Here is a 17,353-nt window from a genome sequence, read left to right as displayed (position 1 = left end):
CTTAAAAAAACCCTGCATATATTTATTTGTACCTGTGTCTATGTGTATGAGCATGTGTATCCCACACCACTCCATATGTGTAGAGGTCAGAGGACAACTTGGGGGAGTTGTTTCTTCCCTAATGGGATCCTAGGGATTGAACTTGTGTCATCAGGCTTGGCAACAAAGTGCTTTATTTAACCTGCTGAGCCATCTTGCTCTCACTGTCCCTGGCTGAACTTTTGATCCTTTTTCTTCAGTCTCTTTCTTTTTTTTTTTTTTTTTTTTTTTTTTGGTTTTTCGAGACAGGGTTTCTCTGTGTAGCTTTGCGCCTTCCTGGATCTCACTCTGTAGACCAGGCTGGCCTCGAACTCACAGAGATCCGCCTGGCTCTGCCTTCCAGTGCTGGGATTAAAGGCGTGAGCCACCACCGCCCGGCTTCTTCAGTCTCTTAAGCCACTTGATAATTGTAATTTTTCAAAGGTCGGCTGATAGGTCTTGATGTTAGGTTCTCTTTCTTCCACCTAATTTTATTTTCTTTTGTTGTACTCTGGAGCCTGAACCCAGGACCACTCGTATTAGACAAGTGCTGCACTCCAGACTGTAAGTCTAGCTTGACATTCAAATTCCTTAGTCTTAAACCCTGTGAGGTGATTCTGAAAAACATGTGAGTTAATTGAACTGTTTTCAATGCTGGGGGCCAATCCTTGGGCCTTGTTCATGGTAGGCAAGAGCCACATCTCTAGCCTACTAACTGTTTTTAGTTTTAGTTTTCAGGACCAGGATTTCTTAATGATGATGGTCATGAAGTAGGGGCATAAGGTAGGTTTTTCTGTGTAACCCAGGTTGGCCTCAAAGCCATGGTTTTCCTGCTTTAGCCTCCTGTGTGCTGGGATTATAAGCATGTACCATCATGTCTAGCTTGGACCACGGTTTCTAATACAGGATTATTACTTCTTTAAAATTTAAATACGTTTGACTACAGTAAATACAATGGACAACATACATTATTAGATATTTTGCTTGTTAATTGAAGGGATTCCCGACAGATTATTTATGGCTACAGCATTAGATGAGTGACTTCAGTTTTTCATCATAGCGTTAGTAAGGTGATATCAGAGTGCTTAGAATATACCTAGTAAATATTGAAGCTGCAGTAAGTGTCATTACCACCAGGATTTGGGGAAAGTAAAGAGACAACTGAAAAGAAAGTAGAAATAGGCTGGGCGGTGGTGGCGCACACCTTTAATCCCAGCACTCGGGAGGCAGAGCCAGGCGGATCTCTGTGAGTTCGAGGCCAGCCTGGGCTACCAAGTGAGTTCCAGGAAAGGCGCAAAGCTACACAGAGAAATCCTGTCTCGAAAAACCAAAAAAAAAAAAAAGAAAGAAAGTAGAAATAAGATACTGTGATTGATAAACCTGAAAATTGAGTAATTGAGCCTTGAAACCGTGAGATTTGGGCATTTTATGTATACTTACGGAAGAAGAAACTTAGCAAACAATAAAAACTCTTGAAATGGAAATATGTCTTGCAAAGTGATAAAATTATTGTAGAATTAGAAGCAGGGAACACTGACTTCCTCTTGATAATAAGTAGTATATGTGCACTGTAGTACACTTGGAAAAGAAAACCACACGGGCTTATGACTGTAACCTTGGCACATGGGAGATAGAGGCAGAAGGATCAGGAGTTCAAGGCCAGTTTGGTTGCGTGAGACCCTACCTTAACCCAAACAAATACATAAAAAAAAAAATACAGATTTGGGGGAAGATATGAACATGTAAGGAAAAACATCATTTGTTACACATACAGCAACTTACTTTTCTGTAAGATAAGTTGTATACATGCAAAGTTGTCTATGCAGTTTTGTTTTTTTTTTTTTTGAGACAAGGTTTCTCTGTGTAGCTTTGCGCCTTTCCTGGGACTCACTTGGTAGTCCAGACTGGCCTTGAACTCACAGAGATCCACCTGGCTCTGCCTCCCGAGTGCTGGGATTAAAGGCGTGCGCCACCACCGCCCGGCCTGTCTATGCAGTTTTGAATCTGTAAAACTGAACTCCTTTGGATGGTTACACATACAGCAACTTTTTTTTTCTGTAAGATAAGTTGTATACATGCAAAGTTGTCTATGCAGTTTTGAATCTGTAAAACTGAACTCCTTTGGATGGTTAGTCTAGCTAATACCCATTTCTCTTGTTTCACCTAACAGTATTCTTTTATCAAATTCAGAAGAAATAAAACAACTGCTTATTTTCTTTTGTCTATTGAGGACTCCATGTATTGTGAAGAGAAGAAAATAATAGTCATCTCTGTTAAAGAAGCAGATTGTCATGGTGCTAGTCGGAGGAGAGGGTTTTTTAGGCAATGTCTCCATTGAGCTGAAGATGACCTTGAACTTCTGATCTTTCAGCCTTAAATTCTGGGATTAGAGGATTATGCACATGAGGATGTGTGCAGTGCTGGAGATTGAACCCAGGGCTTTGTACATGTTAAGCAAGCACGTATCTACTTTACACCCCCAGCCTGGGAAGGATCTTTTTAAGGCAATATTCAATGAAGTGGAGTTTGCTATTCTTGTTTTTTGCCTCAAATGGTTCTCTGTATCTTGACTCAATTTTTTGGGTGTATAGGAATCTGAGGCCTTTGTTATCTAGAAATAGTTTGTCCTTGTATAGTATATTTGATATCTTTTACATTGTTTCAATTAAGACAGGCATGAAAATATATATATAGTATGTGAGTGTTTTGCTCACATTATCTATGCACCACCATATGTGTGCCTGGTGCCCTTAGGTTAAAAGAGGGTGTTGGATCCCCTGAAATTGGAGTTACAGACAGTTGTGAGCCCTCATGTGAGCGCTGGAATGGAATTCAGGTCCTTTGTGAGAACAAGTTTTTTTGGTAATATATAACTTCATGGATTAAAAAATATGTGTACAAGCCGGGCGGTGGTGGCGCACGCCTTTAATCCCAGCACTCGGGAGGCAGAGCCAGGTGGATCTCTGTGAGTTCGAGGCCAGCCTGGGCTACCAAGTGAGTTCCAGGAAAGGCGCAAAGCTACACAGAGAAACCCTGTCTCGAAAAAACCAAAAAAAAAAAAAAAAAAAAAAAAAAAAATATGTGTACATACTCACGCAGCACACATGAGTATAATACCATCATAATAAGAGGCATTGGGTCACCTTGGAGCTGGAGTTACAGGCTTTTGAGTTCTTGATGTTGGTGCTGGGAATGTAAAGGTCCCCTGGAAGAATTGTGTTCCTAACCACTGAGCCATCTCTTCAGCCCTCCCTTCACTTAATGGATTTTAAAATTTGTAATGTCATAGATCAGTGAAATTGCTAATTCCCATCCCTCCTAAATTCCTCAGAGCATCCTTTTTCATCATATGTAGCACATACCTTTACTAAATGCTCAATACTGTGTTCTAAGTTACACAAATAGATTTTGTTTTTGTGGAGTTGGGAATTAAACCTAGAGCCTTCAGTAGGTAGGTTCTGTTAGTAGTAGCTAAGCTAGTGCTCTACTACTGAGCTATATCTCAGCTTAAAATATGTATTAGTTTGATATTTTTCCCACCAAATTTTTTTATTCACTTGAGGGGGTGGGGGATGGGACAGATATGCCGCAGTGAACATGGAGAGGTTAGAAGACAATTTGTAGTTTATTCTCCTCCTTTCACCCTTTGAGTTCCAGGGCTCAAACTCAGATGATCAGGCTTGGTGGCAAGCACCTTTGCCCACTTGAGCCAGGGCACTAGCCCCAAATGTATTTTAACAGACATAGTCTTATTGATTCTGCAGTTACAGGGAACCAACTAAATTGGTTTATTTGACTAAATATTATTGGTCACTGCCACTTTAGAAATTATAACTTAATTCTTACAACTGCTGTGTTAAGTAGATGTTAGAAGTTACTACTAAATCTTATTTCACAGTTAAGGAAATAGACAGGTTCACTAACTGTCCAGAGTCTTGACATAAATACTAAGTGACAGCCTGGGTTCCAGCTGTGTGTTTGACTTCAGTGCCTTTGTGCTCCTAATGGCTGCACTGTGTCTAGCTTTAGAAATTTATATACTTTAGGCCAGCAAGGTAGCTAAATGGGTAAAGGTACTAGCCAACAAGACTGGAAGATTGAATTTGATCCCCAAAGTTCATTTGGTAGAATTAAAGAGCTGACTCCTGCAATGTAACCTCTTACCTCCGAGTGCATGTGTGTGCATGTGTACACATATACTAAATTTAAAAATAGGAAAAATGGTACACTGATTATTAAAACCCTCTTTTGCAGGAGACAGTCTAGTTTATAGATGTTTCGAATAGTTTATAAAGTATGCTGTAGAATGTATCTGAAGGTCACATGAGTAATTTCTGTTTTGTTTGCCTTTTAAGATGGTGATGGAATTTCCTGACAATGTTTTAAATCTCGATGGGCATCAGAATAATGGTGCACAACTAAAGCAGTTTATTCAGGTAAAGTTTTAAATCATTGTTTTCAGTCATGTATGTGTATGTTTTAAATCATTTAACATTTAGCTATAACTTCTAGTTTCTCTTTTTGTTGTTTGTGTTTTTGAGACCAGATCTCACTGTTTAGTGGAACTCTATGTACAGTAGGCTGGGCTTGAACTCAGAAATCTGCTTGCTTCTGTCCCCCATGTGCTAGGATTAAAGGCTTGTCCCACCACACAGTGGCTTCTAATTTTTTTTTTTACCTAGGCTTCTCCCTAGGTATTAATAGTTCACTGAAGTTGATTTCATTTTTTACTGTTGTAATAAATGTAGTTATCTATCTGATTTATAGATTAGTCATGTGAAAGAATTGGGTTTCGTTCACATTTTATAGGTTCAAAAGTCTTTGATTTTAACAGGTCATCTTTCCTAGTTTTTACAAGATAGGGTTTGCAACATTTTATTAAAACTTGTTGGGGCCAGGGTTATCAGTTGGTGCCAGAATGTTTACCCAACGTGTGTGTGTGTGTGTGTGTGTGTGTGTGTGTGTTTCTTTTTTTAAAAAGTTAATCCTATAATAAGAATTTTCTGATTTTTATTTTTTTGTTTAGAAATAAGATACTTTTCAAATACTCAAAAATATATAACTAAGCCGGGCAGTGGTAGTGCGCATCTTTAATCCCAGCACTTGGAGGAGGCAGAGGCAGGCAGATCTCTGTGAGTTTGAGGCCAGCCTGATCTACAAATAGAGTTCTAGGACAGCTAGAGCTGTTATACAGAAAATCCCTGTCTCGGGGGAAAAAAAACAACAAAACAAACAACAACAAATATATATAATTAAAATAATAGGAATTAAATTGTTAGATTACTTAAGAGCTCTATTTTTAAAGCATACTTTGAATGAAAAATTAATAGTGAAAATGATATATTTGAATATTGTCTTCCTGGGAGTGTTAATTGTAGCTTAGCTGTTAACTCCCTGAAGTAGAAATTCCTTATCTGTGTTTTGCCCATTTCTCTACTGTTGTGGTTCCCATTCATTTTTCTTGCTGTCATAACCAGCAGATTACATTCATGTACACTAGTATAGTTACTCATTGAAGGCTTCTGTATAGGTAAGGTAAGCTTTGGTTTTTTCCAAGGATGGAAGCCAGACAGTAGTAAAAAAGTAATTTTATGTCTTAAGAAGTTTTCATTTTTCTTTTTCCCTTTCAGCGACATAGTATGCTTAAGCAACAAGATCTAAGTATTGCCATGGTGGTAACATCACGTGAAGTCCTGAGTGCACTTTCTCAGCTTGTCCCATGTGTTGGTTGTCGTCGCAGTGTGGAACGCCTCTTTTCTCAGCTTGTAGAGTCTGGAAATCCTGCCCTTGAACCCCTGACAGTAGGGCCCAAGGGAGTACTATCATTGACTCGAAGCTGCATGACTGATGCAAAGAAGCTTTATACATTATTTTATGTACATGGGTAAGTATAGTTAATTAAGAAACAACTGGTTAATAAAATAGTTAATTTTAAACAGCTTGATAACAAGGGAGTCTTCCTTCCTAATTTTGGCTAGGGCAAAGATTGAATTCAGCAGTTTCATTGAGTAGCTTCTAGTTTCTGCTCTCGTGTGGAGAGAGGTATACAGTAAGGAAATAATTAGTTGGTTGAGTATAAATTATGAAGAAAACAGTAAGATGGGCAACAGTAAGAGAGTGAGTGGATTAAATTACTATGAAGAGTGTCATCTGGGAATGCCCTTCTAATAGACGAATAAAGTAAGTGAGGGAGCCCTATATCTGTCCTGATGAAGATAGAAAAGGAACAGCAAGCATAAAGGGTCACAGGTTAGAACTTTCTTGACATATCTGAGGAACAGCAAGGAGACCATGTTGGCTGTTGCTGAAGCCAGATGAGTAAAGAGAACAGTAATAAAAGGTGAGATCAGAAGAGTGATAAAAGTTCAGTCATGGTAGTGCCTTATAGGTCACACTGAGGTGGTTACTCTGAGTAGACTGGAAGCTTTGCAGAGTTTTAAGCAGATGAGCAACATAGTCTGACTTGAAATTTGGCCTACAGTGACCTTCGTATTGAGAATAAAGTGAAGAGAGTGCAAGGTAGGTATAAAAACAGAGAAATAGGTTGTTTAATGATAAATGGGAAAAGTGACTTGGATTACAGGTGATAAAGACACCAAGAAATGATAGCATCCTGAAATATTTTGAGAACTGAGTGAATAGGAGTCTTATATAGATTGATAAGGGGAGGGATGCCTTCAGTAATGATTCTTAGATTTGTGGTATAAAGTATAGGCAGACCAAGATACTTCTTGTCAAGACTAATGGCTTAGTGGGATCTCCAGGACCCTCATGGTTTAAGGAAAGAACCAACTCCCAAAAGTTGTTCTCTGACCACCACATGTGCTTGAACTCACATGTGTGCATGCAGACATACATATATAAATGTAATTAAAACAATTTTTTAAAAGTGTAACAGGTGATTACTTTTTACTGAGATATGGGGCAAGACTAGGGAGCAGTTTTTCAGAGTTAAGTTAGAGATTTCAATTGGATATCATTTACTAAATATCAGTAGGAAAAGGAATTGAAAGACCAAACCCAAAGGCTCTTCTGTTTGGAGGTAGTGGTAGAGACTTTTGATTTATTTTTATTTATTTTTGAAGTTTGTCAGATTGATCCAGGACCTCATGCTTATTAGGCAAGTGCTCTACCTCTGAGCTATAGCTCTAGCAGGACTTTGGATTCTAACTGCTTGGAAAAAAAAAAAGCTTTGGAGGGTTTTTGAACAGAGGAATAACATAATCTGATACGATATAAAAGGGTTAGTCTTGCTGCTGAGTGAAGTCTAGAATGTAAAAGGCAACATTGGCAGTGTGGAACCATTTGGGAAATTGTAATTGATTAACTAGAGACTGGTATGTTCATCAAGGGATGTAAGTGATAGGATTGTAGATATATATAAAAGTTAGTTGACAAGCTTTGCTAATTGGTTGGATGTAGGATGTATGGAGTATTATTACACATTACATATACATATTCTTTCTGTGTATACACATTCACTCCATATATTTTACATTTATTTATTTATGTGTGCTCACATGCAATAGCTCATTTGTGGAGGTCAGTGGACAACTTTAGGGAGTCAGTTCTACCTTGTGAGTCCCAAATCATCAGGTTTACTAGCAAGTTCCTTTACCTGTGAGCCATCTTGCCAGTCCAACATTGTGTATTCATATAAAATTTCTGTGTTGACCTCTCTAAGATAGTATATATTTATATAACATTTGAGCAAAGGAAGATGGGTGAAAGTCGTGTAAGCAGTCTCTAAAATGTCAGAGTGTCAGACATATGGTAGGAACCAGGATAAGAGCTATAGTCCAGGGAAAGAGGGCACTGAATAAAGTACGTTTCTTCTAGGTGGACTGGCTAGAAATGGAGAGGGAAAATTAGTGTAGACTGCTTTACGTAAGAGTTTACTGAAGACATATTCAGGATAGGTGTTGTCTCTGTAATACTGTTAAATATACTTCTCACAAAAAGGCAGGCTGGTAGGTGGTGACACACGCCTTTAATCGCAGCACTTGGATCACGGTGGATCTCTGTGAGTTTGAGGCCAGCCTGGTCTACAAAGCGAGTTCCAGTCCAGGCTCTGAAGCTACACAGAGAAACCTTGTCTCGAAAAACAAAACAAAAACAAAACCCAAAAAAACCAAAAAAAAAAAAAAACCCACCAAAAAGACTGGTAATAGATATTTTTAAATTTTGAAAGAGAAACGACAAACCTTTAATGGTTTATTTTTTACTAGGTCCAAACTAAATGATATGATAGATGCTATTCCAAAAAGTAAGAAGAACAAGCGATGTCAGTTGCACTCCTTAGATACACACAAGCCTAAACCTTTGGGGTAAGTAGAAGTGAATACTAAAGTGCTTCATTGATACTCTAAGTATATAAATGTTGGTCTTATTTAGCAAAAAGGGTAACACATTGCTAGTTGTGTTAATTGGATTACATTCTGACATATGTCAAAATAAACATGTTCTTGGTTTCTATTGGTCTTTCTGCATTGAAACTGTAAGGTTATTGACTTTTAAGTTTTTCCTTAAATATGTTTCACCAGGAGATAAAATTTTTGAGAAATTTATGTCACTATTTTAAAGTTTTCAAAGTAGTAATATTCTTTGATCTGTAACCATCATGTTTAAATTATTTTTGTCTTTCTTATGTATAGATTTCCCTAATTTATTAAGGATTAAAAAAAACCTTAATCAGTTTTGGTGGTGTGTACTTGTGTAATTAGTTTTCAGTTTTCTTGATTGGGCGCGCAGTGCTGGTTTGCCCCTTAATAATTACTTGAGGAGGAGAGTCAGCATGATTTAAAGGGAGTTTTAAAAGAAATTTTTGTTTGGTGGAGAATAAGGTGATATAAAACTGTTCTAAGTTAACATATCTGAATGTCATTGGAACCATTTTGTAGAGATTTTCCCTTTTTTAACATAAAGACACAGATATCCAGGTCTTCCTGTGTCCAGGGAAAATATTTTAAAAAATTTTTTATCAGGGTCTGGTGTGTGGCACAACACTTAGAAAGAGAAGCAGGTAAATCCCTGTGAGTTTGAGGCCAGCCTGGTCTACATAGCAAGTTCTAGGCTAGTTAGGGCTACATAGTGAGATCTTGTCTCTTAAAAATAAACAAACAAAACATCACGAAAGCTGTTAAATACAGAGAAGTAGAAAGGCCATGAAGTAGAGACTTACTGTTTGAGACAGCATATCTCAGTATGTTGCCTAAGCTAGTCAGGATCAAGTTTCATTCATCTATCTGCCTTTTTCTTTGCTGAAGTATTTTAAAGGAAGTTCAAGGCATCCTGCTATTCTCCATTCACATGCATCGCTAAAGCAGATGAACATTTGCATGCCCCCAATGAGTATTAACTACATTAACAATAGAGTTAACTATAATATTAATACCCGTTACATTATTTTTTTGCGTTGGTTTGTTGAGGTAGGATCTAAACAAGAGCCACATATTTCATAGTATCTAAATACTGGGTACCATGAAACCAACAAAGGTCTGTACAGCCTACAGTAGTTCCTAAGTTATTTTACACTCTTGTGGAATTTTGTTGTTGTTGTTGTTGCTTGGAGGCAGGGTCTCATGTAGCCCTGGCTGGCCTTGAACTTTCTGTATAGTTTGTATAGTGGAAGATTACCTTGCGCTCCTGATCCTGTCAGTACCTCCCTAGTACTGAGACAGCAGGCATGGACTGACTAGCTGTGTCTTTTTTTATCTGTATCGTTTCTTAGAGGGCTCTTCTCTAAATGCTCATTTCAGTCTTAATTTTCCCATAAGAAAATGACCTGAGCAGTATGGCCTAGTAAAAAGGTCTGCCTTCTGGTTTTGTTTTCTCCTCCTCCTCTTTCTTCTCCTTCTCATTGGTTTTGTTGTTGTTTGTTTCTTTTTTGTGGTTCTGAGGACTGAACCACAGAAACTCACTACTGAGTTCCACTTTGTCCTCTTTATGCATGTACTTTATTGAGGACTAATAAAAAGCAGGAGATAGCCCAGCATCTTGCCTATCTGTTCTCAGTGCTGTTTTCCTGGGAAGACCAGTTCTTCCTGTTTTGCTCCAGCTTCTAACTCTTGTTTGCAGTGACTTACTTGCTTTGTCAGATATCTACATCTATTAAATGGACAAGTAGCTACATCTTCCTATCATGTAGCTTACAAAAAAAATTAAATGTCCTCAGCCTTCATGTTCCCTTTCAGGTACAGCTTCTCTACATGGAACGTCAAATGTGTTTTGAGGATTGTTTATTGACTATGAACTCAATATAAATGGAGGTAGTGTTACTTAATAAAGGTGGCTGGTTGCTCCCTAGTTTATGTAGATAGTGGTCAGTGATTATAGTCTGTTTAGTCAGAATGCCTGGAGTAGGTAGAGTACCTTCAAAGGCTTCCAGTTATCTGCTGTTGGAAATCCTCATTTTATGTTCTTCGCTGTTTCCCAGCCTCAGATTTTTGTATTTGTTTTGTTTTGTTTTTGAGACAGGGTTTCTCTGTGTAGCTTTGCACCTTTCCTGGAACTCACTTGGTAGCCCAGGCTGGCCTTGAACTCACAGAGATCCACCTGGCTCTGCCTCCCGAGTGCTGGGATTAAAGGCGTGCGCCACCATCGCCCGGCTTGTTGTAATTTTTAATCAAACTTTTTTCTAAGGAAAGAATACTCACTGGGTTTCAACTTAATCAAGAGCAGTGTTTTGGTCACCTTTACTGAGAGTGTTCTTTTAGCTAAGCAAGTAGATTCTAGTTATTTTCTGTCTGGAAGTTTGGTATCTGAAAGAACTGGGCCAAACTTACAGGTCAGTAGTTAGTGATTAAGGGTAATATGAGAAAGCGGTATGTAAAATCATGTAGAGAGAAAGTAGATCAAGAGCAAAGAATGCTGGGAGATTCTGGTTAATGGTGCAAAAGAAGCCGCTGATCAGAAAATTGAGTGAGTATGGTCAGATGGGTAGGAGGAAGCTGAGGCTGTGTTGAATGTCCCTGGGTCACTGAGGATCCCATCGTAGACGCTGGTTTAACAGCACTGGTGATGAGCAGAGCTGGTGGTTGAGTGGAAGCAGATTGGAGTGAATAGAAAATGAGTACAAGTTTGTAGTGGGATATGCCATCTGGAAAGTACAGGAGCAGAAGGAGGAAGTGACTTAGAAAGATTCTTCAGAAAGTATGTCTTCAGTCACTTGAGGCATAAGGCCTAGATCTGATTTGAGTGGTAGGTCACTTAAACTTAACTATCAAAGAGGAGTATGAGAATTGAGAGAGAGTTTTTAACATGCAAGATAGATTAGGAGTTGACATGTCGTTGTTAGAGTAGATAAACCTGAACCTTGGTTTGGCCCTTCGCCCTTAGTGGGGTTAAAGTGCTGAATTGTATAATGACACGATGTTAAGCCAGGAGTTGAGAAATATTTAGCTATGAAAAAAAACTCGGGTTTTTCCATCTTAAGCAAGTATGACATTGAATTTCTAGGATTGTAATGAGACCTGCAGAAGATCAGGCAGGATCCAGTTGTTCAGAATTAGCAAAAAAATCTAGAAGAGTATCCTTGACTGGAATATAGATAGACATTTCTGTAGGAATGCACATCTGCCACACAGCAAAATGCATGACCAATGCCACACTGAAAATAGTTGGGGAGGAGGATCTGGGAAGTTCTCCGTAAAGTTTAAAGAAATTGTGTGTAGTATTCCTACTAACTTAGGCTGTATAGAGTGCATCTTAGTGTGCTAATTTCATTAAGTATAAACTTACATATTTTTGTTAGATTAATGTATGACTTTCATGGCTACTTGGAAATGTGAAGGTAGATAAGTTTTGTTGCCATCAGCTAGCTATAAATAAGAGTGCCTTAAACAATAATCATTTAATGATCACATTAAATAGAGAATTTTCAATTGGTTAAAGATTGATCCATGTTTAATAGGTGAAAAGACAAACTTTTTAAATGCCATTTTGGCTTTAGAACATTTCAAGTATATTTGCTTGTAAAATATTCAATATATAAACCAGTTTATGTTTTATAACTGTAAATAATGTTTAATTGTATCAAGTAAACTTGATAGTCAAGTATTTGATGTAAACATGTGAAACACATTAAATAACAATGTATTAAGATTAAATATAATCTATTCAACTTTGCAGACTTATCTTACTAATATTTTAATATGTTAAAGAATTCATGATTTTAACATAGACCTTAGCAATTATTTCTTCAGGTTATCTCAGTGTCACTAAGCTTTGTACCATACTGTACTGCAGTGAAGGGAGCAGTAGCAGTGTCAGTTCAGAGAAGTTAAGTACAGATAAGAGAAGTAGTGAAGACCACAGGAAGGACAGCAAGTGTAGGATCATTTTCCATTATGGACCTTTCCAGGGAACAGCCAGGTAAAACCAAGCAATCCTTTATTCTGCCTTTTTAAACCTTTTACCTCATAGATGCCTCCTTTTCACTAATATTTATTCTTCTTACAGAGGATGTTGGATGGATGTATGGGAACTAATGTCCCAGGAATGCAGGGATGAAGTAGTTTTAATTGACTCCAGTTGTCTCTTAGAAACACTAGAAACGTATCTGCGAAAGCACAGGTAAGTAAGTGCAAAGGTCATTATGATATAATGGGGAGGGTATCTTAGGTGTCAGTTATTCCGAGTGGCTTATTACTGGTTTCCTTTGTGTAATAGTATTCTAGTATTCTTCCTGTTAATATCTGGCACTAGGGGTCAGAGTAGGCAATTTCTTTGTGAGGTGGCTTTGAATGTTAGCCTTCTTATCTCTTTCTTCTTTTTAAAGGTTTGTTATTATAATTACTTATTTTTTTGAGACAGGGTCTTTCTGTGTAGTCTTGGCTGTTCTGAAGTACTGGGATTACAGCCATAGACCACCATACCCAGTGTTGATTGTTTTTAAGTGTGCGTGTATATGCAGCTTGTGCAGAGTTGTTGGGGCCCCTAGAGCTGGAGCTGTAGGCAGTTGTGGGCTGCCTGACAGTTGCTGGGAATCAAAACCTAGTCTTGCAAGAGTAGTGTTTGTTCTTAACCCTGGAAACCATCTCTCCTGGGTTGTTTTTTTTTTTTTTTTTTTTTTTGTAAATTTTTTATTGCTTATTCCAGATTGGTCTTTCATGAAATACGGGTTGATTTAACCTGTTGAGGTTATGGTTAATCACTTTAGAAAGAATAGTATTACTGAGTTGGTGTTAAAATCATATTTGATACATTTTCAAAATTAAATTATCAGCTTTTTGGCCTAGAGTTGTGTGGTTCTGATGGTAAAGTACCTGCCTAGCATGTATGAGCTCTGGGTTTGATTCCCCAACCCAGCATAAACTGGGAATGGTTAAACAAGATTGTAATCCCAGCACTTGGGAGGTAGAGGCAAGGTGGTCATGAGTTGAAGGCAGCCTGGGATACAAGAGATCCTCTTCCACCTAAAAAGCTTTTCATTTCCTAATTTGAAATACTTCTGTAATCATTTTTTAGAACCTTTAAATAGAGTTAGAATATATTTATTTCATGTAACCACAAATTTTTACTTTTTTGGGGGAGTATTACAAAGGAATTTTCTAAGTGCCATTAGCATTTGGAATCCCTTAGAAAAGGAGAGAAACTGGTAAAGGAACCATCTAGTGATGGCATTGTTATTGAGGTGGGTTCTGTTGTTACAAATTTGCTACATTTGGCTTTGGAACAGATAATTACTTTGGATTCATTTTAAAAAAACAATTATAAAAATAGGTGTTAACAAAATTGGTGTTTAAATGGCAACAAATTAATGAACTACATACTCAGTTCTGTTCCTTTTTTATTTATAAACGTTCTCATTTTTGTCTTTTTGTTCATTATCAAAAAGTAGACAATGTATTGATTATTTGGATTTGGGAGAGACTAAATAGATAGAAAAATGTTTGTCCTATCTCTTTAAGTATGAATCGATTTACCCAGAAGGTGTCTTTGGGGTCATAAAATAAACTAATGTTATGAAATTTCCTGTGTTTTGGTTTTATTTTAATAGGAGATACAGAGTCTGTTTTATAAATATCTTAAGAGTAAGAAGAAATTTGGATTAGGAGAATAATTTTATATGTAAAAAGGAGAAATTGAAGTTGCATAGAATTTGTTCTATCCATTAAAATTTTGTGACAATTTTCCTTTGTGTATATATATACTAATTCATGCCACAGCTCCTGTGTGGTGGTCAGGACTCACTTTTTTCCTTCCATCTTTTCATGGGGTCTAGGGTCTGAACTCAGGTTACTAGGACTGCAGGGCAAGCATCTTTACCACTGAGTCATCTCAGGTTTCTTATTTTATGTGTATTTGTATGTATTTGAGTGTATACTTGTGCACCACGTGTGTAGGTGCTTATGGAAGCCAGAAGAGGGCACTGGATGCCCTGGATTGGAGTTACAAACAGCTGTTAGTCACCTGATGTAGGTGCTGAGAACCAAACCTGGGTCCTCTGTAAGAGCAACAAGTGTTCTTAACTCCTAAGCCATCTTTCCAGGCTCCCTGTGCCTCATTTTGTTTGTTTGTTTGTTTGTTTGTTTTTTCGAGACAGGGTTTCTCTGTGTAGCTTTGAGCCTTTCCTGGAACTCGCTTTGTAGACCAGGCTGGCCTCGAACTCACAGAGATCCGCCTGGCTCTGCCTCCCGAGTGCTGGGATTAAAGGTGTGCGCCACCACCGCCCGGCCTGTGCCTCAGTTTTTAAGACAAAAATAATTACAGGATTAATACAGGGTTAACTGTGGGATTAGATTAAATTGTGAGAACTGACAGCATAGTGATGTTTACTTAGGATGGTATTCGACAGTGTAATAAGTGTCAGAGTGTTTGCAGAGCCTTATCACTACTCGGCTCTTCAGTTTTTGAGGCATAATCTGTTTCAGTTGATTTCTAAATGGCCTTATTATATATTGTTTCCCTTCCTTTCTTGTCTCTCTCTCCTGTTCCTGTCTCGGTGGTCACAGAAGGAGAGACCTGACTCTCAAAAGTTTTATTCTGACTTCTACACGTATGCCGTGACACTTGCCCAGCCATCTTGCAGTCCCTCTCCTCCCTCCCTCCCTCCCTCCCTTCCTAGGAATATGGTCTTGCCGTATTGCTCAGGCTGGCATCAAGCTCCTAGGCCCGAGTGTTCCTCCTGTTTCAGTCTCTCAAGTAGTGAGGGTTGTAATCACATATCATCATATACCCAGCTATCCTCTATTTTAAAGGTTGAATAACGTCCGAATATATATAGAACACATTTCCTTTATTCATCCATTGATGAACCATCTAGATTATTTCCGTATCTTGACTGTCCTGAATATTGCTATTGTGAATGTGGGCCTGCAAAGTATACATATTTTATTCCTAGAAGTGGGATTTCTCGGTCATATGGTAGTTTTTTTTTTTTTTTAACTCATTTTTTATTTATTTGTACTGGTGTGGTGTAGGCATGCACATACCATAGAGTGCATGCCGAGGTCAGAGGATAACTTCTAGAAGTTAGTTCCTGTAGCTAGAGTTTTCCTGCCTGGCCCACAGTCAGGACAAATCTCTGACACCTGCCAGTCCCACAGCCGCTCAGACCCAACCAAGTAAACACAAGAGACTTATATTGCTTACAAACTGTATGGCCGTGGCAGGCTTCTTGCTAACTGTTCTTATATCTTAAATTAATCCATTTCTATAAATCTATACTTTGCCACGTGGCTCATGGCTTACTGGCATCTTCACATGCTGCTAGTCATGGCGGCGGCTGGCAGTGTCTCCCTCAGCCTTCCGCTTCCCAGAATTCTCCTCTCTCCTTGTCCCGCCTATACTTCCTGCCTGGCCACTGGCCAGTCAGTGTTTTATTTATACAGAACGATATCCACTTCCCTTTCCTTTTTTTTTTTTTTAAAAAAGGAAGGTTTTAACCTTAACATAGTAAAATTACATATAATTTGGTAATTTGGGCGTAGCTTCTCTTACTACTTCCTGCTGGAGGGGGCGCTGTATCTCATGGGGACATAAAGAAAATTTTAGGATCATGGAGTAGTCCATGAGGGTGTATCGTCTGAGTCAGTTGCCTTGAAATGTTTTTGGATGTTGAATCATCTGGGCCTTGGTGTCATCGGAGACCTTTCAGGGGGTCTTGGCTGGTCAAACCTGATATATCTTAATCTGGAACAAATCCATAGCCTCTGGCTTTCTGTGGAAACAAAAGCAGAGTCTCCTTTCCAAAGCAGCATATCCTTATATCCAAATTTTGAAGTCAAGGTACCTTTAAAATATACATTTTGGCATAACTCAACAGCTTTTGCAATCAAATATTTTTCGTCAGTTACGAATATCAAAGAGAACATAATCCAGATTCTCTTTGTGGTAGCCATCTTTACGTGGCTTATGTTTTATATTACCTTGAGCCTATTGCTTTAAACTGCACCATTCTAAAACTGAAACGGCCCTGTGGCTGCTGACTCCACCCACCTCAGCTTCCCAACATGGCGGTGATACGTTTACCACCAGCTCTGGGAGCTTTCATGGATCTATGCGTCTATCAAAGCAGCATGTAGCCCAGAAACCTCTTTTTTTGTTTTGTACTAACAAAGACTAAATCCACCACGCAGCTTAATGTGCCACTTGCAGAGGCCTCATTCCCGCCATACTGCAGGTCGAGCATGCACACCAGGAACCCGCCATAGTAGCTCAAACACGCAGGCTGCCGCTAGCTTGAAAGAGACAACTAGGAGCTGTTTTTAGCTCCGTTTTAGAATCTTTTTACTCAGGTTTTAGGTGGAAACTCTTGCCAACACGTTGGGTGCCATTTGTAGCTAGAGTTTTCCTGCCTGGCCCACGGTCAGGGCAAATCTCTGACACCCGCCAGTCCCAAAGCTGCTCAGACCCAACCAAGTAAACACAGAGACTTATATTGCTTACAAACTGTATGGCCGCACCAGGCTTCTTGCTAACTGTTCTTATATCTTAAATTAATCCATTTCTATAAATCTATACCTTGCCATGTGGCTCATGGCTTACCGGCATCTTCACACGCTGCTTGCTAGTCATGGCGGTGGCTGGCAGTGTCTCCCTCAGCCTTCCGCTTCCCAGAATTCTCTCTCCTTGTCCCGCCTATATTTCCTGCCTGGCCACTGGCCAGTCAGTGTTTTATTTATACAGAACGATATCCACAGCAAATTCCCTTCTACCATGTGGGTCCGAAAAGTTAAACTTAGGTCTCCAGGCTTGGAAGCAAGCACATTTACCCACTGAGCCATCTAACCGGCCTTTGTAGTTTTTATTTTGAGGAACCTTCATACTGGCTTCCATAGTGGTCTGTCTTTTTAATTTTTTTTTTTTAAATTAAAAAAAGACTTTTACTACG

General features: G+C 38.7%; 1 protein-coding gene across 6 annotated transcripts in view; it reads left to right on the top strand.

Annotated features, from left to right (window-relative positions):
• Positions 1 to 17,353, top strand: part of Ggnbp2 (gametogenetin binding protein 2) — a 38,769-nt gene that overhangs the window by 8,010 nt on the left and 13,406 nt on the right. For 4 of the 6 annotated variants that reach the window (XM_059271397.1, XM_059271396.1, XM_059271395.1 and 1 more), the window contains exons 3-7: positions 4,374 to 4,454; positions 5,649 to 5,902; positions 8,247 to 8,345; positions 12,265 to 12,390; positions 12,478 to 12,591. In XM_059271397.1, coding sequence (XP_059127380.1) covers positions 4,374 to 4,454; positions 5,649 to 5,902; positions 8,247 to 8,345; positions 12,265 to 12,390; positions 12,478 to 12,591 — 674 coding nt within the window. The remainder of the gene's footprint in view (positions 1 to 4,373; positions 4,455 to 5,648; positions 5,903 to 8,246; positions 8,346 to 12,264; positions 12,391 to 12,477; positions 12,592 to 17,353) is intronic. The other 2 variants (XM_059271399.1, XM_059271400.1) reach the window with 1 other exon arrangement.

This window comes from Peromyscus eremicus, chromosome 8a (assembly GCF_949786415.1).
Source record: "Peromyscus eremicus chromosome 8a, PerEre_H2_v1, whole genome shotgun sequence".
Lineage (NCBI taxonomy): Eukaryota > Metazoa > Chordata > Mammalia > Rodentia > Cricetidae > Peromyscus > Peromyscus eremicus.
The sequence above is the reverse complement of the archived record's forward strand: the minus strand, read 5'-3'. Positions and strand labels throughout refer to the sequence as shown.